This window comes from Panthera tigris, chromosome B2, assembly GCF_018350195.1.
Source record: "Panthera tigris isolate Pti1 chromosome B2, P.tigris_Pti1_mat1.1, whole genome shotgun sequence".
Taxonomy (NCBI): Eukaryota; Metazoa; Chordata; class Mammalia; order Carnivora; family Felidae; genus Panthera; species Panthera tigris.
The window spans coordinates 53978732-53994766 of NC_056664.1; the positions used below are offsets into that span (position 1 = coordinate 53978732).

At 41.5% G+C, this 16035-nt stretch overlaps 2 protein-coding genes across 4 annotated transcripts in view; one reads left to right on the plus strand and one right to left on the minus strand.

Moving 5' to 3' along the window:
- Window positions 1–14671, minus strand: part of DST (dystonin) — a 491592-nt gene extending 476921 nt beyond the window's left edge. For both annotated transcript variants that reach the window (XM_042986591.1, XM_042986590.1), the window contains exons 1-2: window positions 14491–14671; window positions 13860–13894 (exon numbers count right to left, since the gene is read on the minus strand). In XM_042986591.1, coding sequence (XP_042842525.1) covers window positions 13860–13894; window positions 14491–14671 — 216 coding nt within the window. The remainder of the gene's footprint in view (window positions 1–13859; window positions 13895–14490) is intronic.
- A 629-nt stretch (window positions 14672–15300) lies between these two features.
- BEND6 (BEN domain containing 6) overlaps window positions 15301–16035 on the plus strand; it is a 63376-nt gene continuing 62641 nt past the window's right edge. For both annotated transcript variants that reach the window (XM_007095546.3, XM_007095547.3), the window contains exon 1: window positions 15301–15552. The gene's annotated coding sequence lies outside the window, so the exon portion shown is untranslated. The remainder of the gene's footprint in view (window positions 15553–16035) is intronic.

Sequence of the window (16035 nt, forward strand, 5' to 3'; positions counted from 1 at the left end):
TAAGTATGTATGGAATGTTACAACAGGATATTGTAGTAGTGGTGGTCAGACAAATGGAAATGGTGGGAGACAAAAAAAATACAGGTGAAATATTCAGTATTTTAATAAAATAATAAAAATTAAAATGGCCAGGGTGCCTGGGTGGCTCAGACAGTTGAGCGTCCAATTCTTGATTTTGGTTCAGGTCATGATCCCACCACATGGGATTGGAATTCTCTCCTTGGGATTCTCTCTCCCTTTCTCTCTACCCCTCCTCTGCTCTCACTCTCTCTCTGTCTCTCAAAATAAATAAATACACTTTAAAAAATAATGTAAAATAAAATTAAAATGGCCAAAGATTTGAACCATATGAACATGAAAAGATGCTCAAAATCATTAGTCATCAGGGAAACACAAATTAAATTTGTAGAATACCACTTCAGACCCACTAGAATGGCTATAATTAAAAAGGCAGACAATAATAAGTACTGCCAAGGATGTGAAGATACTAGAACCCTCATACATTGCTGGTGAGAATATTAAATTGTATAGCCACTTTGGAAAACAGTTTGACAATTTCTTTAAAAATTAAACATAATTTTATCATATAAATAAGCAATTCTACTCCTAGGTATCTACCTAAGATAAATGAAAACATATGTCCACACAAAGATTTTAAGCAAATATTCATAGCAGCATTATTTATAAACAGCTAAAAACTGAGCGGGGAGAATTCAATGTCCATTAACTGGTGAATGGATAAACAAAGTGTGGTATATTCATAGAATGGAAGCTAATCAGCAACAAAAATGAACAACAAAGTACTAAAATATGCTACAACATGGATGAACCTCAAAAACATTAAGCTACATGAAAGAAGCCAGAGGCAAAAAGACTACATGTTATATGATTCTACTTATATTCAATGTCCAGAAAAGGCAAATCTATAGATACTGAAAGTAGATCAGAGGTTTTATGGGGTGAGGGGTGGGTTGGGGAGCCTAGGTGGCTCTGTTGGTTGAGTGTCCAACTTCAGCTCAGGTTGTGATCTTGAGGTTCATGAGTTTGAGCCCCGCGTCAGTCTCACTGCTGTCAGTGCAGAATCTGCTTCAGATCCCCCATCCCCTTCTCTCTCTGCATCTCTCTCTCTCTCTCTCTCAAAAATAAACATTAAAAAAAAAAAAAAAAAAAGAACCACTATAGGGTGAGAGGTGAGAAAAGGAATTAAATGCAAACAGGCATGAGAAATCTTTCTGAGGTGATGGAAAATATTCTAAAACTGGAAATTAGATGTCAAAAAATGTTGAAAAATTAAGCCAGGGCTAGAAATTTCAGGTGGAAGTAATTTACATATATATGAAATCTGAGATATTGGAATGGGCTGTCCAGGGAAAACAATAGAAAAACCTTAAAATGAGTGCTTTGAGGAGTGTAGTACACAAGCAAACCAGAGAGAAATCAAAAGATTACCTATGGTAGATTGCAAATGTGACCACAATTCTCTGCATCAGGACTCTTATCTCCCCCATTCCCTGTGACCTGCCGTGGCCAAAATAATGTGCGAACAGAGGCACTACATATGTTCAGAGCCTAGACCTCAAGAGGCTTCACTTATTCCACATCTGGAGCCCAAATCTAGCCACAAGTGAACCAACTTGGGTTGCCTTACTGGAAGAGGAGAGACCTGTCGAGGAAAACTGAATGTGCCTGAGGCAGACCAAAGACACAGGAGTTCTGGCTGCAATGAGCCAAGCCTGACTCAGATCAGAACCACTGCCCAGCCAGGCACAGCCCAAACTGTCAATCTCTACCTCCTAGGCACAGAAATAGAAAAGGGGTCAATGAGATTGACTCAGGTCTGGGAATTGTCAAAGTCACTGGTGGCAGAGCAAGTCACTGCAAGAGCAAAGTGAGAATAACAGTAAAAACTTCTTTATACAGTCAGCTAAGGGTCTGTACTGAGCAGAAGGGCAAGTGAAGTTAAGTCAGATAGGCTGAAAGTTAGGAGAGACTGAGACCAGAGGTCTTGATGAAGGTAAGGCAGAAACTCATCAGGAATATGTGATGAAGTACAGAGAAAGGAGGTTGTGTAATCAGAGATATTTCAGAATTCAAGATCTGGGAGTTACAGCAGTTCTAAGACATGATGAAATATGCTCAGGATGGAAAACTAAAGGTTATATATAGACATTTGCCCATTTCATCTTCATTGTCAAGTTGTGTAGAATAAAATTGTATAGAATATTCTCTTAGTCTTTTAATGTCTGTGGGTTCTATAGTTATAAACTCTCTTCCATGTATCACAACAGTGATTTTTGTTTTTCTCTTGATCAGTCTAGCTAGACATTTAAATACTTTGTTTATATTTTCAAAGAACCAACTTTATTTTCTCTGTTGTATGTTTTTTTCTCTATTTCATCCATGTCTGCTCTTTATTATTTCCTTCCTTCTACTTACCTTGTGTTTACTTTGTCCTTTTTATCCCTTAGCTACTTAAAATTGAAAATTTGTTAAGATTTTATATCTTTCCTCTTTTCTAATATAAGCAGTTAAAGCTATATGTTTTCCTCTAAGCACTGCTTTGGCTGCATCCCACTATTTTGAGACATTGTGTTTTCATTACCATTTAGTTCCAAATATTTTATGGCCCAGAATATAGTCTGCCTTTGTGAATGAGTCATGTGAGTATGATGTTCTATAAGTATCAGTTAGTTAATGATAGTTGATGGGGTTACTAACATCACCTATATTTCTATTGATTTACTCTATGCATATTCCATCAATTGCTGAGAAAAGAATGTTAAAATCATCAAGCATGATTACAAAATTGTCTATTTCTCCCTCTATATTTTTTTAAGATTTTATTTTTTTTAAGTAATCTCTACACCCACCATGGGGCTTGAACTTATAACCCTGAGATCAAGAGTCACATGCTCTACTGACTGAGCTAGCCAGGTGCCCCTAAAATTACCTCTAAATTTGGTAATTTTTACTCCATGTATTTTGAGGCTCTATTATTAGATACATACATGATTATGTCTCCCAGAACATTTAGCCCTTTTATCATTATGGAACATCCCTCTTTACCTATCTCTATTTGCCTTGATACCTATTTCATCTGATATTAATATGGCCACTGTGACGTTCTTTTCATTATCATATGTATCATTTATTTTTTCCATCCATTCACTCTCAATCTAACTGGGTCTTTAAGTAAATCTCTTATAAACAGCATACAATCAGATCTTACTATGTATCCATTCTGATAATATGTCTCTTAGTTGGAGTATTTAGCCCACTAATATTTAATGCAACTATTAATATGGATTTAGGTCTAACATTTTACATTTTATTTTCAGCCTGTCCTCTCTGTTTTTTTTGTTTCTTTGTTTCTTCACTCCTTCCTTCTTTGGATCATTTGGATATCTTTTAGGATTCAATTTGGGTTTATCTATCAGATTTCCATTGTTTTTTATTGGCTATTCTGTGAATTATAATGTGCATTCTTAACTTTTCACTCTACTTAGAGTTAACATGCCACTTAATATAAAATGTAGAAATGTTATAATCATATAGGGAGTCCATTTACTCCCCTGTACTGGTCTATACTATATTGTCAAATCTCTATATATACATCATACATCCCACAATACAATGTTACAATTTGTGCTCTAAACAATGTATTTCAAAGAAATTAAGAGGAATGAAATAGTATTATATATTTGGTATTTCTGATCTGATGCTCTTTATTCAAATTTAGCACCACATTTCTCAAAACTAGTTGAGCAGAGATTACCAAACCACATTTGGCCCTCATGTGGCATGAACACATAAATTACACATTAAAACTGCCCTAATCTTTTCCCTTAAGATCATGACAGTTAAAACAATACCACCTGAGGGGTACCTAGGTGGCTCAGTCGGTTGGGCAGCCGACTTCGGCTCAGGTCATGATCTCACAGTTCGTGGGTTCGAGCCCCGTGTTGGGCTCTGTGCTGACAGCTCAGAGCCTGCAGCCTGCTTTGGATTCTGTGTCTCCCTCTCTCTCTGCCTCTTCCCCACTCACGCTCTGCGTCTCTTGAAAATAAATAAATGTTAAAAAAAAAAACAATACCACTTGACACCAATGTGATTATAAACAAAACATAAAATTCAGGCACTGGAACTGAGTGACAATACTGGTGATAAGGTATATTGATTACAAGACAATTCAGAATATACTTACATTGACTTTTCATTCTATAAATTGGAGTAAAAACATTAAATATTAAAATTTTTGTTCAAAACTCCCACATCAAAGTATGCAAATCCCTTCAATAACAAACAAAAATGTCAGGGAATATTTTCAATTCATTTTTAAAAGTGCCTGAATCTGTATTTTCAAAGTAAACACACGATGTTAACTAAGGCATAACTATCTGAAATAAAAAATGAAAATCATTTAAAAAAATGAAAACCATCTGGGGCGACTGGGTGGCTCAGTCGGTTAAGCGTCCGACTTCGGCTCAGGTCATGATCTCACGGTCTGTGAGTTCGAGCCCCGCGTCAGGCTCTGTGCTGACAGCTCAGAACCTGGAGACTGTTTCAGATTCTGTGTCTCCCTCTCTCTCTGCCCCTCCCCTGTTCACGCTCTGTCTCCCTCTGTCTCAAAAATAAATAAACGTTAAAAAAAAAATTTTTTTTTAAATGAAAATCATCTATTTCTCTTTAAGTAAAATGAATATTTGGAAATACAAGAATATTTGGAAATATTCCAAATATTCAAAATACAAGAATATTTGGAAAGTTACAGAATCCATGAAAATTGAGAGTTAAACTGACTTTAGAAAACATCAAATATTCAATCATTTAGCAAACATTTACTGAGCTTTATTCTGTGCCAGACAGTGAGCTAAGAACTAGGGACTTACACTACCCTCAAGATACTCAAAATCTTGCAGAAGAGACAAACAAAAAACCTCAATTACTATTATGAAGGGGGAGCTAGGAAACTTTCTCTAAGCAATGACTTACGAACTAAATTTTTAAGGAAAGTCAGAAGTTAGCCTTTCATGCCTGAGTATTTTTGTTTTTATTGGCAGTGAGTGGGCAATGAGAGGAATGGAAGAGAAAGAGAGGCTTTCTCAGCTGGAAATAATATGGACAAAAACAATAATCCTAAAAGGTCATGGTCTGTTTCAAGAATTGTAACTGTAGACAAATGGTTAGAATAGAACTATCACAGGGACATCAGTATAGGGATCATTTTGATGTTATATTAAGAAAGTTGAACTTGGGAGGCACCTGGGTGGCTCAGTCAGTTAACCATCTGATTTCAGCTCAGGTCATGATCTCACAGTTCATGAGTTCGAGCCCCATGTTGGGCTCTGTGCTGACATGGAGCCTGGAGACTGCTTCAGATTGTGTGTGTGTGTGTGTGTGTGTGTGTGTGTGTGTGCGTGTCAAAAATAAATAACAATTAAAAAAAAAAGAAATAAAGAAAGTCAAACTTGGGGCTCCTAGCTGGCTCAGTCTGTGGAATATGCAACTCTTGATCTCAGGACTGTTAAGTTCAAGAGCCACACTGGGTGCAGAGATTACTTAAAAATAAAAAATAAACCTAAAAAAAAGTTGAATTGAATTACCTTGAAGGAAGTGGGAAGCCACTGAAAGATTTTAAATAGAAGAGGAATATGGCTTATCCAACCTTCCTCCCTTGACTACCTCTACTACAGAAACTAGGAAAAATAAAAGCTCACATCCCAAGCTTTCCTTTCAGATGGACTTTGACGCAGTTCTGACCTGTGAAGTGTAAGAAAAAACTTAACGTGAAAGGCTTCTGGCAAAAATTTTGATCCTGATGAACATCCTTCCTGTCCCTTCCTCTCCCTTCCTTGAATTTGGCCATGATGTCTGGAGCCATGCTAGCTAGCCATCCTGCAACCATGAAGCTCAAGCAAAGGCTGCAGCATCTCCAGACTTCTTGCTATGAGAGAATACAAATCCCTGTTTATTAATAATCCATTTTTATGTTGAGATTACTTGAATAAGATTGTCTCCCTGACTAAAAAAAAAATTAAGAATTTGTATTTGAGAATGATCCTTATTAAATTAGTGTGTATGGACTAGGGATGAGGAGGCAGGGAGGCTGCTCTGGAGGCTTATTATAGGGCCTGAACTAAGGTAACCATAGTGGATGTAGTAAAGGAGGCATAGACTCCAGAGAGATTTAAAAGAGGACAGGATACACAGGAAGGGATCTGTCATATCTTCCAGATTTCTAGTTTGAGCAGCTGCAGAGGGTAGGGGTGAGTGTAGTGCCACTCTTCAAAACAGTGGCAGTTAGGGTTTGGGACTGATGAGTTCACTGTTAAGTTTGAGATACCTATGGTACCTCCATGTGAAAATGAGGGAAAAGTCATTGACTGTATCTGGAGGTCAAGAGTGAAGTCTGAATTTGAGGTACAGATTTCAGAGTAACCATTATATGTAAGTAAACTAGAACAGTAAGTATGGCTAGATCCTGCAAGGAGAGTTTGAATAGGGCAGGCAAAACTAAGGCCCCACACACCTATTAAGATAAAAAAGTAGGTTAGTTATGGCTTAGGGCTGGGGATGGAACTAGGAAGGGGGAGTGGGGAGTGACTGCTTACAGGTATGGAGTTTCTTCTGAGGGTAATAAAAGTGTTCTAAAAGTAAACTGTGTGATGGTCGCATAACCTTGCAGATACACTAAAACCCACTGGCTGAAATATTTAACAATTTGGAAATCATTGATGAGCTAACAATAAGTGACATTTTTTGTTTATTTATTTTTTTATTATTTATTTATTTTGAGGGTGAAAGAGAGCATGAGCAGGGGAGGGGCAGAGAGAGAATCCCAAGCAGGCTCCATGCTCAGCACACAGAGCCCAATGCAGGGGCTCTGTCTCATGACTGTGATATCATGACCGTGAGATTATGACCTGAGCCAAAATCAAGAGTCAGATGCTTAACCAACTGAACTATGCAGGTGCCCCAAGACTAAGTGATTTTTAGTAGCAGTGGCAGAAGCCAGATTACACAAAGTTGAGGAATAAATGAGAGGTGAGGAACAGAAGGTGACAAAGAATCTTTTTCAGGAAATGTTTCTTGCCAAGAGAAGAACTGGTGGTATAGGGAGGTTTGTATTGTTTTCAAAAGGCAACACAGGGGCTCCTGGGTGGCTCAGTCACTTAAGTGACTGCCTCTTGATTTCAGCTCAGGTCATGATCTCATGGTTCATGAGATCAAGCCCAGTGCCGGACTCCCTCGTGCCGAGCATGAAGCCTGCTTGGGATTATCTCTCTCTCCCTCTCTCTCTCTGTCCTCCCCCCCACCCTCGCTCATGCTCTCTCTCTCCCTCAAAATAAATAAATAAACTTAAAAACAAAAAAGGCAGTACAAATGATCCTTATGTGTTAAGGAAAGGAGCCTACAAAGGGGAAGCAAAAGAAGTTAACAGAGGAGGGGATGATTCATGGACCAACATCCCCCGAGAGCTAGGAAGAAAAGGAACTCACCACATAAGCATGAAATACTAGAAAGGAGGACAGATGGGTTGTCTATCAGACTAGGAGGAAAGTTTAAGATATACTGTTTGTAGGAGCCAAAAAGCTTATTGCTTGATGGCACTGATATTCTCTGTGAGTTAGGAGGAGACAAAAGTCACAGGCCGAGGGTGAAGGAGTAGGCTTGAGGATTTAAGGAGGACATAAACACTTAGAATAATTCCTATGGGAGACATATTTGCAAGGAAGAAGTTTAAAAGCAGAGACATATTTCGAATACTTTAAAAAACCGTAATATATTTCAAAAGCTGTTCAAAATGGGCTTGTACATAACAAATTACCTGCAAATGTATTATACTTGGCATTAGGATTTGTAATGACCACACTGAACACATGAGCAGGATGTCACAAATTCCCGGACATATGGTATCTGCAGTTAAGATACAACCCAGTGATACTTGAGCACTGGACCTGAAAAACGTGTTATCCTGCAAAAGTGCAGCTTCTGGGTGACCAGAAAAGCCCATACCCACTCATTTTCCCAGGCCCTCTGCAGCAGCGGACATGACTCTCTATTCTCCCTGAGCATACAAAAACAAAAAAACAAAAAAACAGTGATAGGGCTGTTTTGCTATAGTTGCTGGGAAAGAAATCAAAAAGTGATTTTTTTGCTTCTCTTGAGAGGGCTGATAGCAGGTGCCTTCCTAAAGTGTTCAAACAAAATAATGTTATGTCAAAGTCCTTTGCTAACTGTCAATAGTATGCAAAAAATATTGTTATTGTAGCTGGCATCCACTTATATTTCTACCTCTACACTTCTTTTTGCAATCTCAGGAACCCTTTTTTCTAATCATATTAGCATATTCTGAGCTCTGAAAAAAGGCACATGCCTTCCTAAATCTTTGCCTATCCTTACGTGTTCTGCTGGGGGATTGCTCTCATTTCCTCTCTGTCTTGCCAGATACTACCCAACCTGAATGCTTCAGTGTAAATATCACCGCCTCCTGCAAGGCCTTTCTGATCACCCTAGCTAGAAGCAGTCATTTCACCAGGACGATTCCAACCATTCCTTTTCTATACATAATTTGTTCCTTGGTATTTTTGTTAGTTATATCTTTATCTTCATCTGCCTTAATCTCCTAGAAGGCAGGAATCATGTTTTACATGATGCCTTTTTAGCATGATGCTTTGCACATAGCAGAAACATGGCCTATTACTTCTGGAGGGGCTTCAGATATCATCTTCATGTTACCAGTGAACACCAAGTCTAAGTCTCAGAGATACTAAGAGACTTGACCAAGATCACCCAGTTAGTGGCACAGCTGGAACCCCAAATCAGGATTTTAAACTCTACGCTTACCTTCCTTTCTTTAAACCAATACTTGTTGTTAGCCTAGTTCTATTTTGTAATCCGAATCTCAAAAAAGAGTCACTCTTGAGCCTTAAGATTAGGCAAAGATTCAAACTTCTCTGGAAAAGCTTTTGTTACAACTTTTATCTAGATGCATTTAACTGGCTTGGATTGCATGGGGGAAAAAATGGGTTTCTATTCTTTCTCCTTTTTTTTTCTTTTAGCATTCTGTTTGGTTGCCATGTAGCTAATATAAGGGTAAATTATATGGTAGTGGTGACTCTGGCATAATAAAGCTCTGTGAACAGGGTGAATTTGTCTTTTTTTACAAATGTATTGGCTGTACTTGTACACCCTAGCCTTTGATGCTCTTGCCCACATTTGTGATTCATAGTTGGAAACAGCACAGCAGTTCAGTTACCGTAACAGAAGAAACCAGCAACTATACAATTTCAGCACTGATATTGGAAATGACCTAGAAGCAATCGTCAAGGACAGGGCTATACCTCAGACCTTCGGTTAGCCCTACTATCTAACGTCACACTTTGTACAGAACAAAAATGTAAGTGTATTTATTTTGAAAATAACTGAGTGAAGCTAAATTAATACCATATCATGTGTAGACTTCAATTTATGACTGATTTAATTAGTATAAGTTAATTTAGACCTAGAATTTAGTTCTAAGCAAAGAATTTATTTATAAAGATAATCCAATTTAAAAGAGAGCTAAATAATAAACTATCACTTTCTCTAATTCACTAAATTGGGTAATTCTCAATGAAATACAGAAGTTTAACGAGAAGCTATGAAATATGGTTATTTTGCTGACTATTCTTGCACAGTTTGTTAAAGGAACACTCTGAGAACATAATGAGGCCAAGAGAGTTTGTGTGGACTATCCTTTCATCTACGATAACTTGGATAATCATTGGAAGTCTAAAGGATTTACCTAATTCAGCTCTGTAAGAAATTCACTCAATTTAGCTTGTCTCTTTCATTGAGAATGTTGAACATATTATTCTCTGAGCTATGAGTGACACAGTTAAACACCATAGGGCAGGCAAAATGTAGCCAGAGAGTTCTTGTTTTACTCAGTCCTTATCTTGCTATGTGACTCTTTGAGAACTGCTTAGCTTGAGTTAACTCTTTTGGTTCCTTAACCTGAAACGGGAAGTGAAGATATTTACTCAAATCCTGATAGACACACAACACACTCGTCCCCTTCCTTATATGAAACAAGGCTCCCCTTATTCCACTGAGCTGATGAATAGGGATCATTTACCACTGTTCACTCCGGGTATTCTCAAAGGGCATTATAATTGTCTTCATCCTATTGAAGCACTCCCAAGGCTCTTTCTTGAAATCTCATGGTACCTCAATTACCCATATCACTTTCTGAAATTTCCTTAAAATCAGGATTGTCACTGCCTGATTTTTACCACAGGAATCCAGTGTAACAGTTAACCATTGTGTAAAGTCACAGCATAAAACATTATAAATCCTCAGGAAAAGTACACTTCTTAGATGTTCAGATTGAATACTTGGGTTTCTAAACTGTGTCCTACTTCAATGTGAAATCACTTCTCTTCATTTGCTATGAAAACAAAAACTACACAAGTTCTTTATATTCAGACATAAAACACACATTTCTATCTATCTAATTGGGTCTTTATATCTGTCGGTAAGTTGGAGTTATAGTGTTCAGACCTTGCTGGCTGGTTTAATAAATTCACATTTTCATATACTATTGTTAAAATTTAGAGGACTGTTGGGGCATCTGGATGCCTCAGTCAGTTGAGCATCTGACTTCAGCTGAGGTCATGATCTTCTAGTTCATCAGTTCAAGCCCCACATCAGGCTCACTGCTATCAGCACAGAGCCTGCTTCAGATCCTCTGTCCCCCTCTCTCTGTCCCTTCTCCACTTGAGCTCGCTCTCTCTCTCTCTCTCTCAAAAATAAATAAACATTTAACAAAAATTTAGAGGACTATTAAGCCAGTAAAGATGAATTTGCAAGTGTTGGTAGATGGTTACACTTCCAAAACATCTTATAAACATCTATGTTATTTAGTTGTAGCTTCATGAGGAAGAAATTAACTTCATGTTGAAGAAATTTGTTTATTATATACTTTGTGAGAAAAACAAAGCTGGAGCTCCTCAGGTGAGGGATGTGACTTTCTTCAGAAAGCAAAGTGGGTCTTGATGCCATGGTTTTCCCCTCTGGACAAGTATGACTATCTGGGAAGGAACATCCTGAAATTTCCTGTCCAGTTGGACTCCTTCCTGAGCATGTAGGTAGCAGAAGCAATAACCTCTGCCAAGCAAAGCAGCACAGGGCTAACAAACTTCTTCACATGTTCAAGGGCTTTCCCAAAGCTCTTTCACATTTCCAAATGAGTCAGCATATCTTAAACTCATTTTCCTTATTTGACCACAATGGAAATGCTGAAAGTGAATTATCTACTTACTGAGATTGGAATGAAGAAGGCACTAAGTTCTTAGTTCAGTATGATTATGACTGGTCAAAAACTCAAAACATTTTCTTTGAGAAATATTTTGCAGCAGCTACTGCTAAAAAGCAACAAGAATATCCATTATGCTACTCAAATTCTGATTTTTTGAAAAGCTGGAATCCAAAAAATTCAGAGGTATTTCTCAAGGAGAAAATCCTGCAAGAAATGGCATTTTGATAAAAAGGGAGGAAAAAAAATAATTCCCAATGTTTTCCTTAAAGGAAAATGTTTTATTTGTGGTAAGCATAAAACAGTGAAAAAATGTGGCACTCTCATGCACTTGGGATGTTCACATAACTTTCTTTGAGTAGTTTACCAAAGAAACTTGGTACAGAAAGACACACAGATAGCCCATCAACAAATTAAGCTAATACTGTATTTAATTTCCTGAGGAAAAAACATTCTAACCAAATTCATTTTGTTATGATTAGTGACTTACATTTTTAATACAAACTCCAGGGCAATTTTAAAAGCTGGAAAGAGATTCAGCAAATGTTGAATTCCAAGCAATATCCTGAGAATGTGCATTTTTTTTTTCTGCCCAACTCTGGGTTCTATTTGCCAATTTATGAGAACTGGCACACACTGAGAAATTTTTTTATTCATTCAATAAATATTTATTAAGAACCCACTATATACCAGGCAGTAGGGATACAGCCCTAAAAGGAGAGACATGGTTCATGTCCTCAAAGAGTTCATATGCTAGCAGATTAGGCAAATATGAAGTATAGACAAGATGTCAAATTGGATTAGGAATTGTGTGAAATGAGTTAAAGCATTAAACAACTGTCCCCAGCTTTCCTAACCAAATGCAAGCACAGGATAAATGCTTAACTAAGAGATAACTAAACAAGACATAGTCCTATCGCATTTTTTCATTTGTGTTTTAGCTAAAATGCCTAATGGTAAATAAATTAATTCATAACAGGATTATTTTGGTTCTATCACTTATTTGTATGGAGCTGGTAATCTCTTCTTAAAATAAAAATCCTAAATTTTGATGTTTGCACCCTGACCATTACTTATTTTTGTCACATCTAAATGAGTTATTCTATTTAATTAATCAGATATTCAAAAATGTTGCTTCATAACAGAGTTTATGTTGTTTCCTTTAAGTTTGAATTAATTAGTTGAATTAAGACTTCATTTAAATTGTGCAAAGATTTTTATTTTTACACATTTTTAAATTCAATTTTATAACCTGTAATGGTAGCTACCCATTACTGAATATTTACTATGAACTAAGTGGGTTGTTTTTTGGTTTTGTTTTTTTTTTTTTTTCTTTTTACATAATTACTTGTAAATTTCCCCTCCCACTGTAACCCTGCAAGGTACTATTTTACAGATGGGGAAACTGAGATGCTGAGAAGTTAAGAGAGTTTTCCAGAACCACACAGCTAGTTTGTGAAAAGACAGAAATGGAACCTCTTGATTATCTGACTGGTAAATTTATTCTCTTAAGTATCCTAAATTGAGAAGAGAGTTCTCACCCACCCTCCAGGGCTACATGCAGTGGGATTACTCACTGTGCAACATTATAGTGATGTTGTAATAATTCAATTAAAGCTTTCAAGCAACCAGAGTCCAAGAAAACATCTATGGTGCAATAAAACATCTGATTAACTAGTGAAACGAAATGTGAAATAACGTCTCAGGTAAATAGCAAGTAAATGGAGGGTGTCTAACTACCAAGTCTTTGCTAAAATGAGTAAACCACAGCAAGCATCCTTACTGGTAACCTCCAAGCCTGGCTGTGTGAAACTCTCCTAAAAAGAGGGAAAATTGTCTCACACTAAGTAGGGGGTTGGCCTGGAAATTCATAAAGGAATGCTGGGCCTGGGAGAGCTTGTGCTTTTTGTTTTGTCCTACCTTCAGTGGGGCTGGTCCTGTAACAGCCCCACCTAATCACTGCACCCACATCACCTGCTCACGTAGGGATGGTCCGCATTCGAGACCAAAGACCAGCGCACGAGATCAGATAAGGCCGGATCACAACCACCGTCCTTTGCAAAAAGCATCAGATGGCCCGAATAAAACATGGGCAGCTTTATGAGTGAGTAAGAATGTACACTGGAAAGACTAAAATGAAATGCATATGGATCAAATTGCTCTGCACCAACCTCCTAAGAGCTCCCCTCTGTCGTTGGCTCTCCAAGGGAACCACCACAGCCAGCTCACAGCACCCAGACAGCTTCCACCCGCAAATTACATATTGTAAACGAAACTGAGATCCACCCCGTGGCGAAGTTTCCTAAGGTCTGTAGCGCTTTTAGGGGCCGTCTTTCTCCCTCTGGTACAGTGGCTCCACCACACAAGAAATCTGCTAACACCGCCGGTTCGGCGGGCACCAACGGTGGGGAATCGCTTAAAAAGAAACGTCACTTTAGGCTTGGGGGCAGCATGCTCGCCATTCAATGCCCTGCTGGTTTCTTAACACGCATATGATTAATATTGGTACTCAGGAAAGAGAACTTCTTCTGACCTTGAGCGTGCGCGCTAAATAAATTACCTCAGAACGAAAGTGGTGGGATCTCATAACAGCATCTGGGGAGAAAAGAGAAAAACGAGACTTCATTTAACTCCTTGCTCTTCACCTGCCGAGTTACTAAGGACTTACCTGAGGGACAAGGGTCGGGAAGACACATCCCGGACGCCTTAAATTCAGTGAGGACATACTACAGGGCGGGGAGGTTACTAGGCCATCGATCTCTAGGTGAGTTCTCCGCGAGAAGTTTCAGGGAAAGTTCTGGGAGAGTTGGGGAGCCCCGAACTCTCCGTGCCTTACTTTCTTACCCCTAAGCTCCAGCGATGGATGGGTGGAGGGAGGCTGCCGCAGCCCCGGATTCCGCTCCAATTACCCTTAGGGCTCTAGCAAACTGCCGCTAAGAACTGGCGTCGGGGCCTCCTCCCCTCCCAGCTCTGGGCATCACCGTGGGTATCCCAACAGAGACCGGAGGAAGGCGGTGAGGGCAAAAAGGGCAAGCAAAGAACGTTATATACATAAACGTACTCAGCTTGCGAAGTGGGCAGCGATGGGGGTAGGGACCGCAGCGCTGAAGGGGAGAGAACCCCGCTTCACTCTCCAAATCGGCTTAAATGTTCCTCCTAGCCCGAAAGAAAGCCGTCGCGGCGTGTCTTACCTCGGCTCCTTGAACGACCCGAAAAGACCGATTTCATCGGATGCCTCCCTTTCTGGAGCCTGCGGTGCCAGCAGCAAAAGAAGACGATGGTGGCGATGGTGCCCAGCAGAAGCAACAAGAGGAAGAGGGCACATTGGATGCTGTAGGGTCTCAGCAAGACGAGGAAAGCCGCGGCGATCATGGTGCGGGCGAGGCGGGGGCGGCTCGGCGGCGGGGCTGGAGGGCGGCGGCACAGGCACCCGCGCCGGGCGCACCACGGAGCGGCGGGCACGGGCGAGCGCGGCTCAGCGCGTCATGCCCGGCGCTCGCGGCCCCGCGCCCAGCCCAATGGCTGCGCACCCCGCGCCAGCCGCGCTATGCGAGTGATCCAGGGCTGCGGGGAGCGCTTGCCATGACTCAGCAGACGGCGACGAGGCAGGGACTTGGCGGCGGGGAGCCTCCCCCCTCTCTCCCCAGGCGCCCCCGCCCCCGTCCGTGCGCAGCCCCCGGGCGCAGCCCAGCCAGGGACGCGGCGGGCTGGGAGGAGCAGCACTGCCGCCGCGGCCACCCGGGTCCCGCGCATCGTCTTGCGGCCGCCGCCGGCCTCGGCATCCCACAAGCCGGGCGCACGTGGGTCGGGGCGGGGACTCGGCGCCCGGGCTGCGGCGGCGGCGGCGGCGGCGGCCCGCGGGGGGCGGGAATGGGGCGCCGCGGCGGGGGCTCGCCTGATGACATCACGGCCGGGCTGCGGCAACGCGGGCGCGCGGACATGGCTGCGGCGGCTTCGGCGGCGGCCGTGGGCTGCGCCCGGGCCTGAGCGCCCAGCGCCCTCCCGCGGGGCCGCCCTCCAGTCCGCGCGGTCGGCGGGTGCACAGATCGCGCGCCTCTCCGCTCCCCGACACCTGGGGCTTCCACCTATCCAGCCTCCCTGGGCCGAACTGCTGGGGAGCCCGGCGACAGGGGGCGCCAAGGAGCCAGGGGGAAAACCGTGAGGCGCTGGCGGGAGCCTGCAGGCGGTGCTACCCCCACCTCCCACCTCCCCGCGCCCCGCCCCGAGGTTGGGGCTTTGGAGGATGCAGCCGGGTGAGCTATTGCTTGCGGGGGGTTCCTCGCACGCTGAAGCGTGAATGCCGGGGAAGGGCCTTCCCTGGGAATTGGGGTTTTCCAAGAACGGGAGGCCCACCCTCTCCAAGCCTCTCTAAAGTGGGAGCGCTCCCCGGTAGAACGCTCCGGTCTGCAGACGTGAACTGTGACACCCCCAATCTAGGTGCTATTTCGCAGCCGAGAAACGGGCACTTCCATGCATTTACCGTCAAGCCCTGACTCATCTAGTGCGTTTGGAGAGAGAGGCAATTTAAGATTTAGGGACCTGGCAGATAAAGGAAGTTGGAGATTGGCTTGTAAATATTTTGAAGAGAAATATTTCAGGGAGTGTGAGGAAATAATGATCTGTCACACTCAAAATGAACACATTGCCTCCGGCCCCCTCCCCTTTCTTCATAACCAGCAAAAAGTATATTGTTGATGCCGGGAGATTTTACAGTGGTCGCTGGTGCAATGCCAACG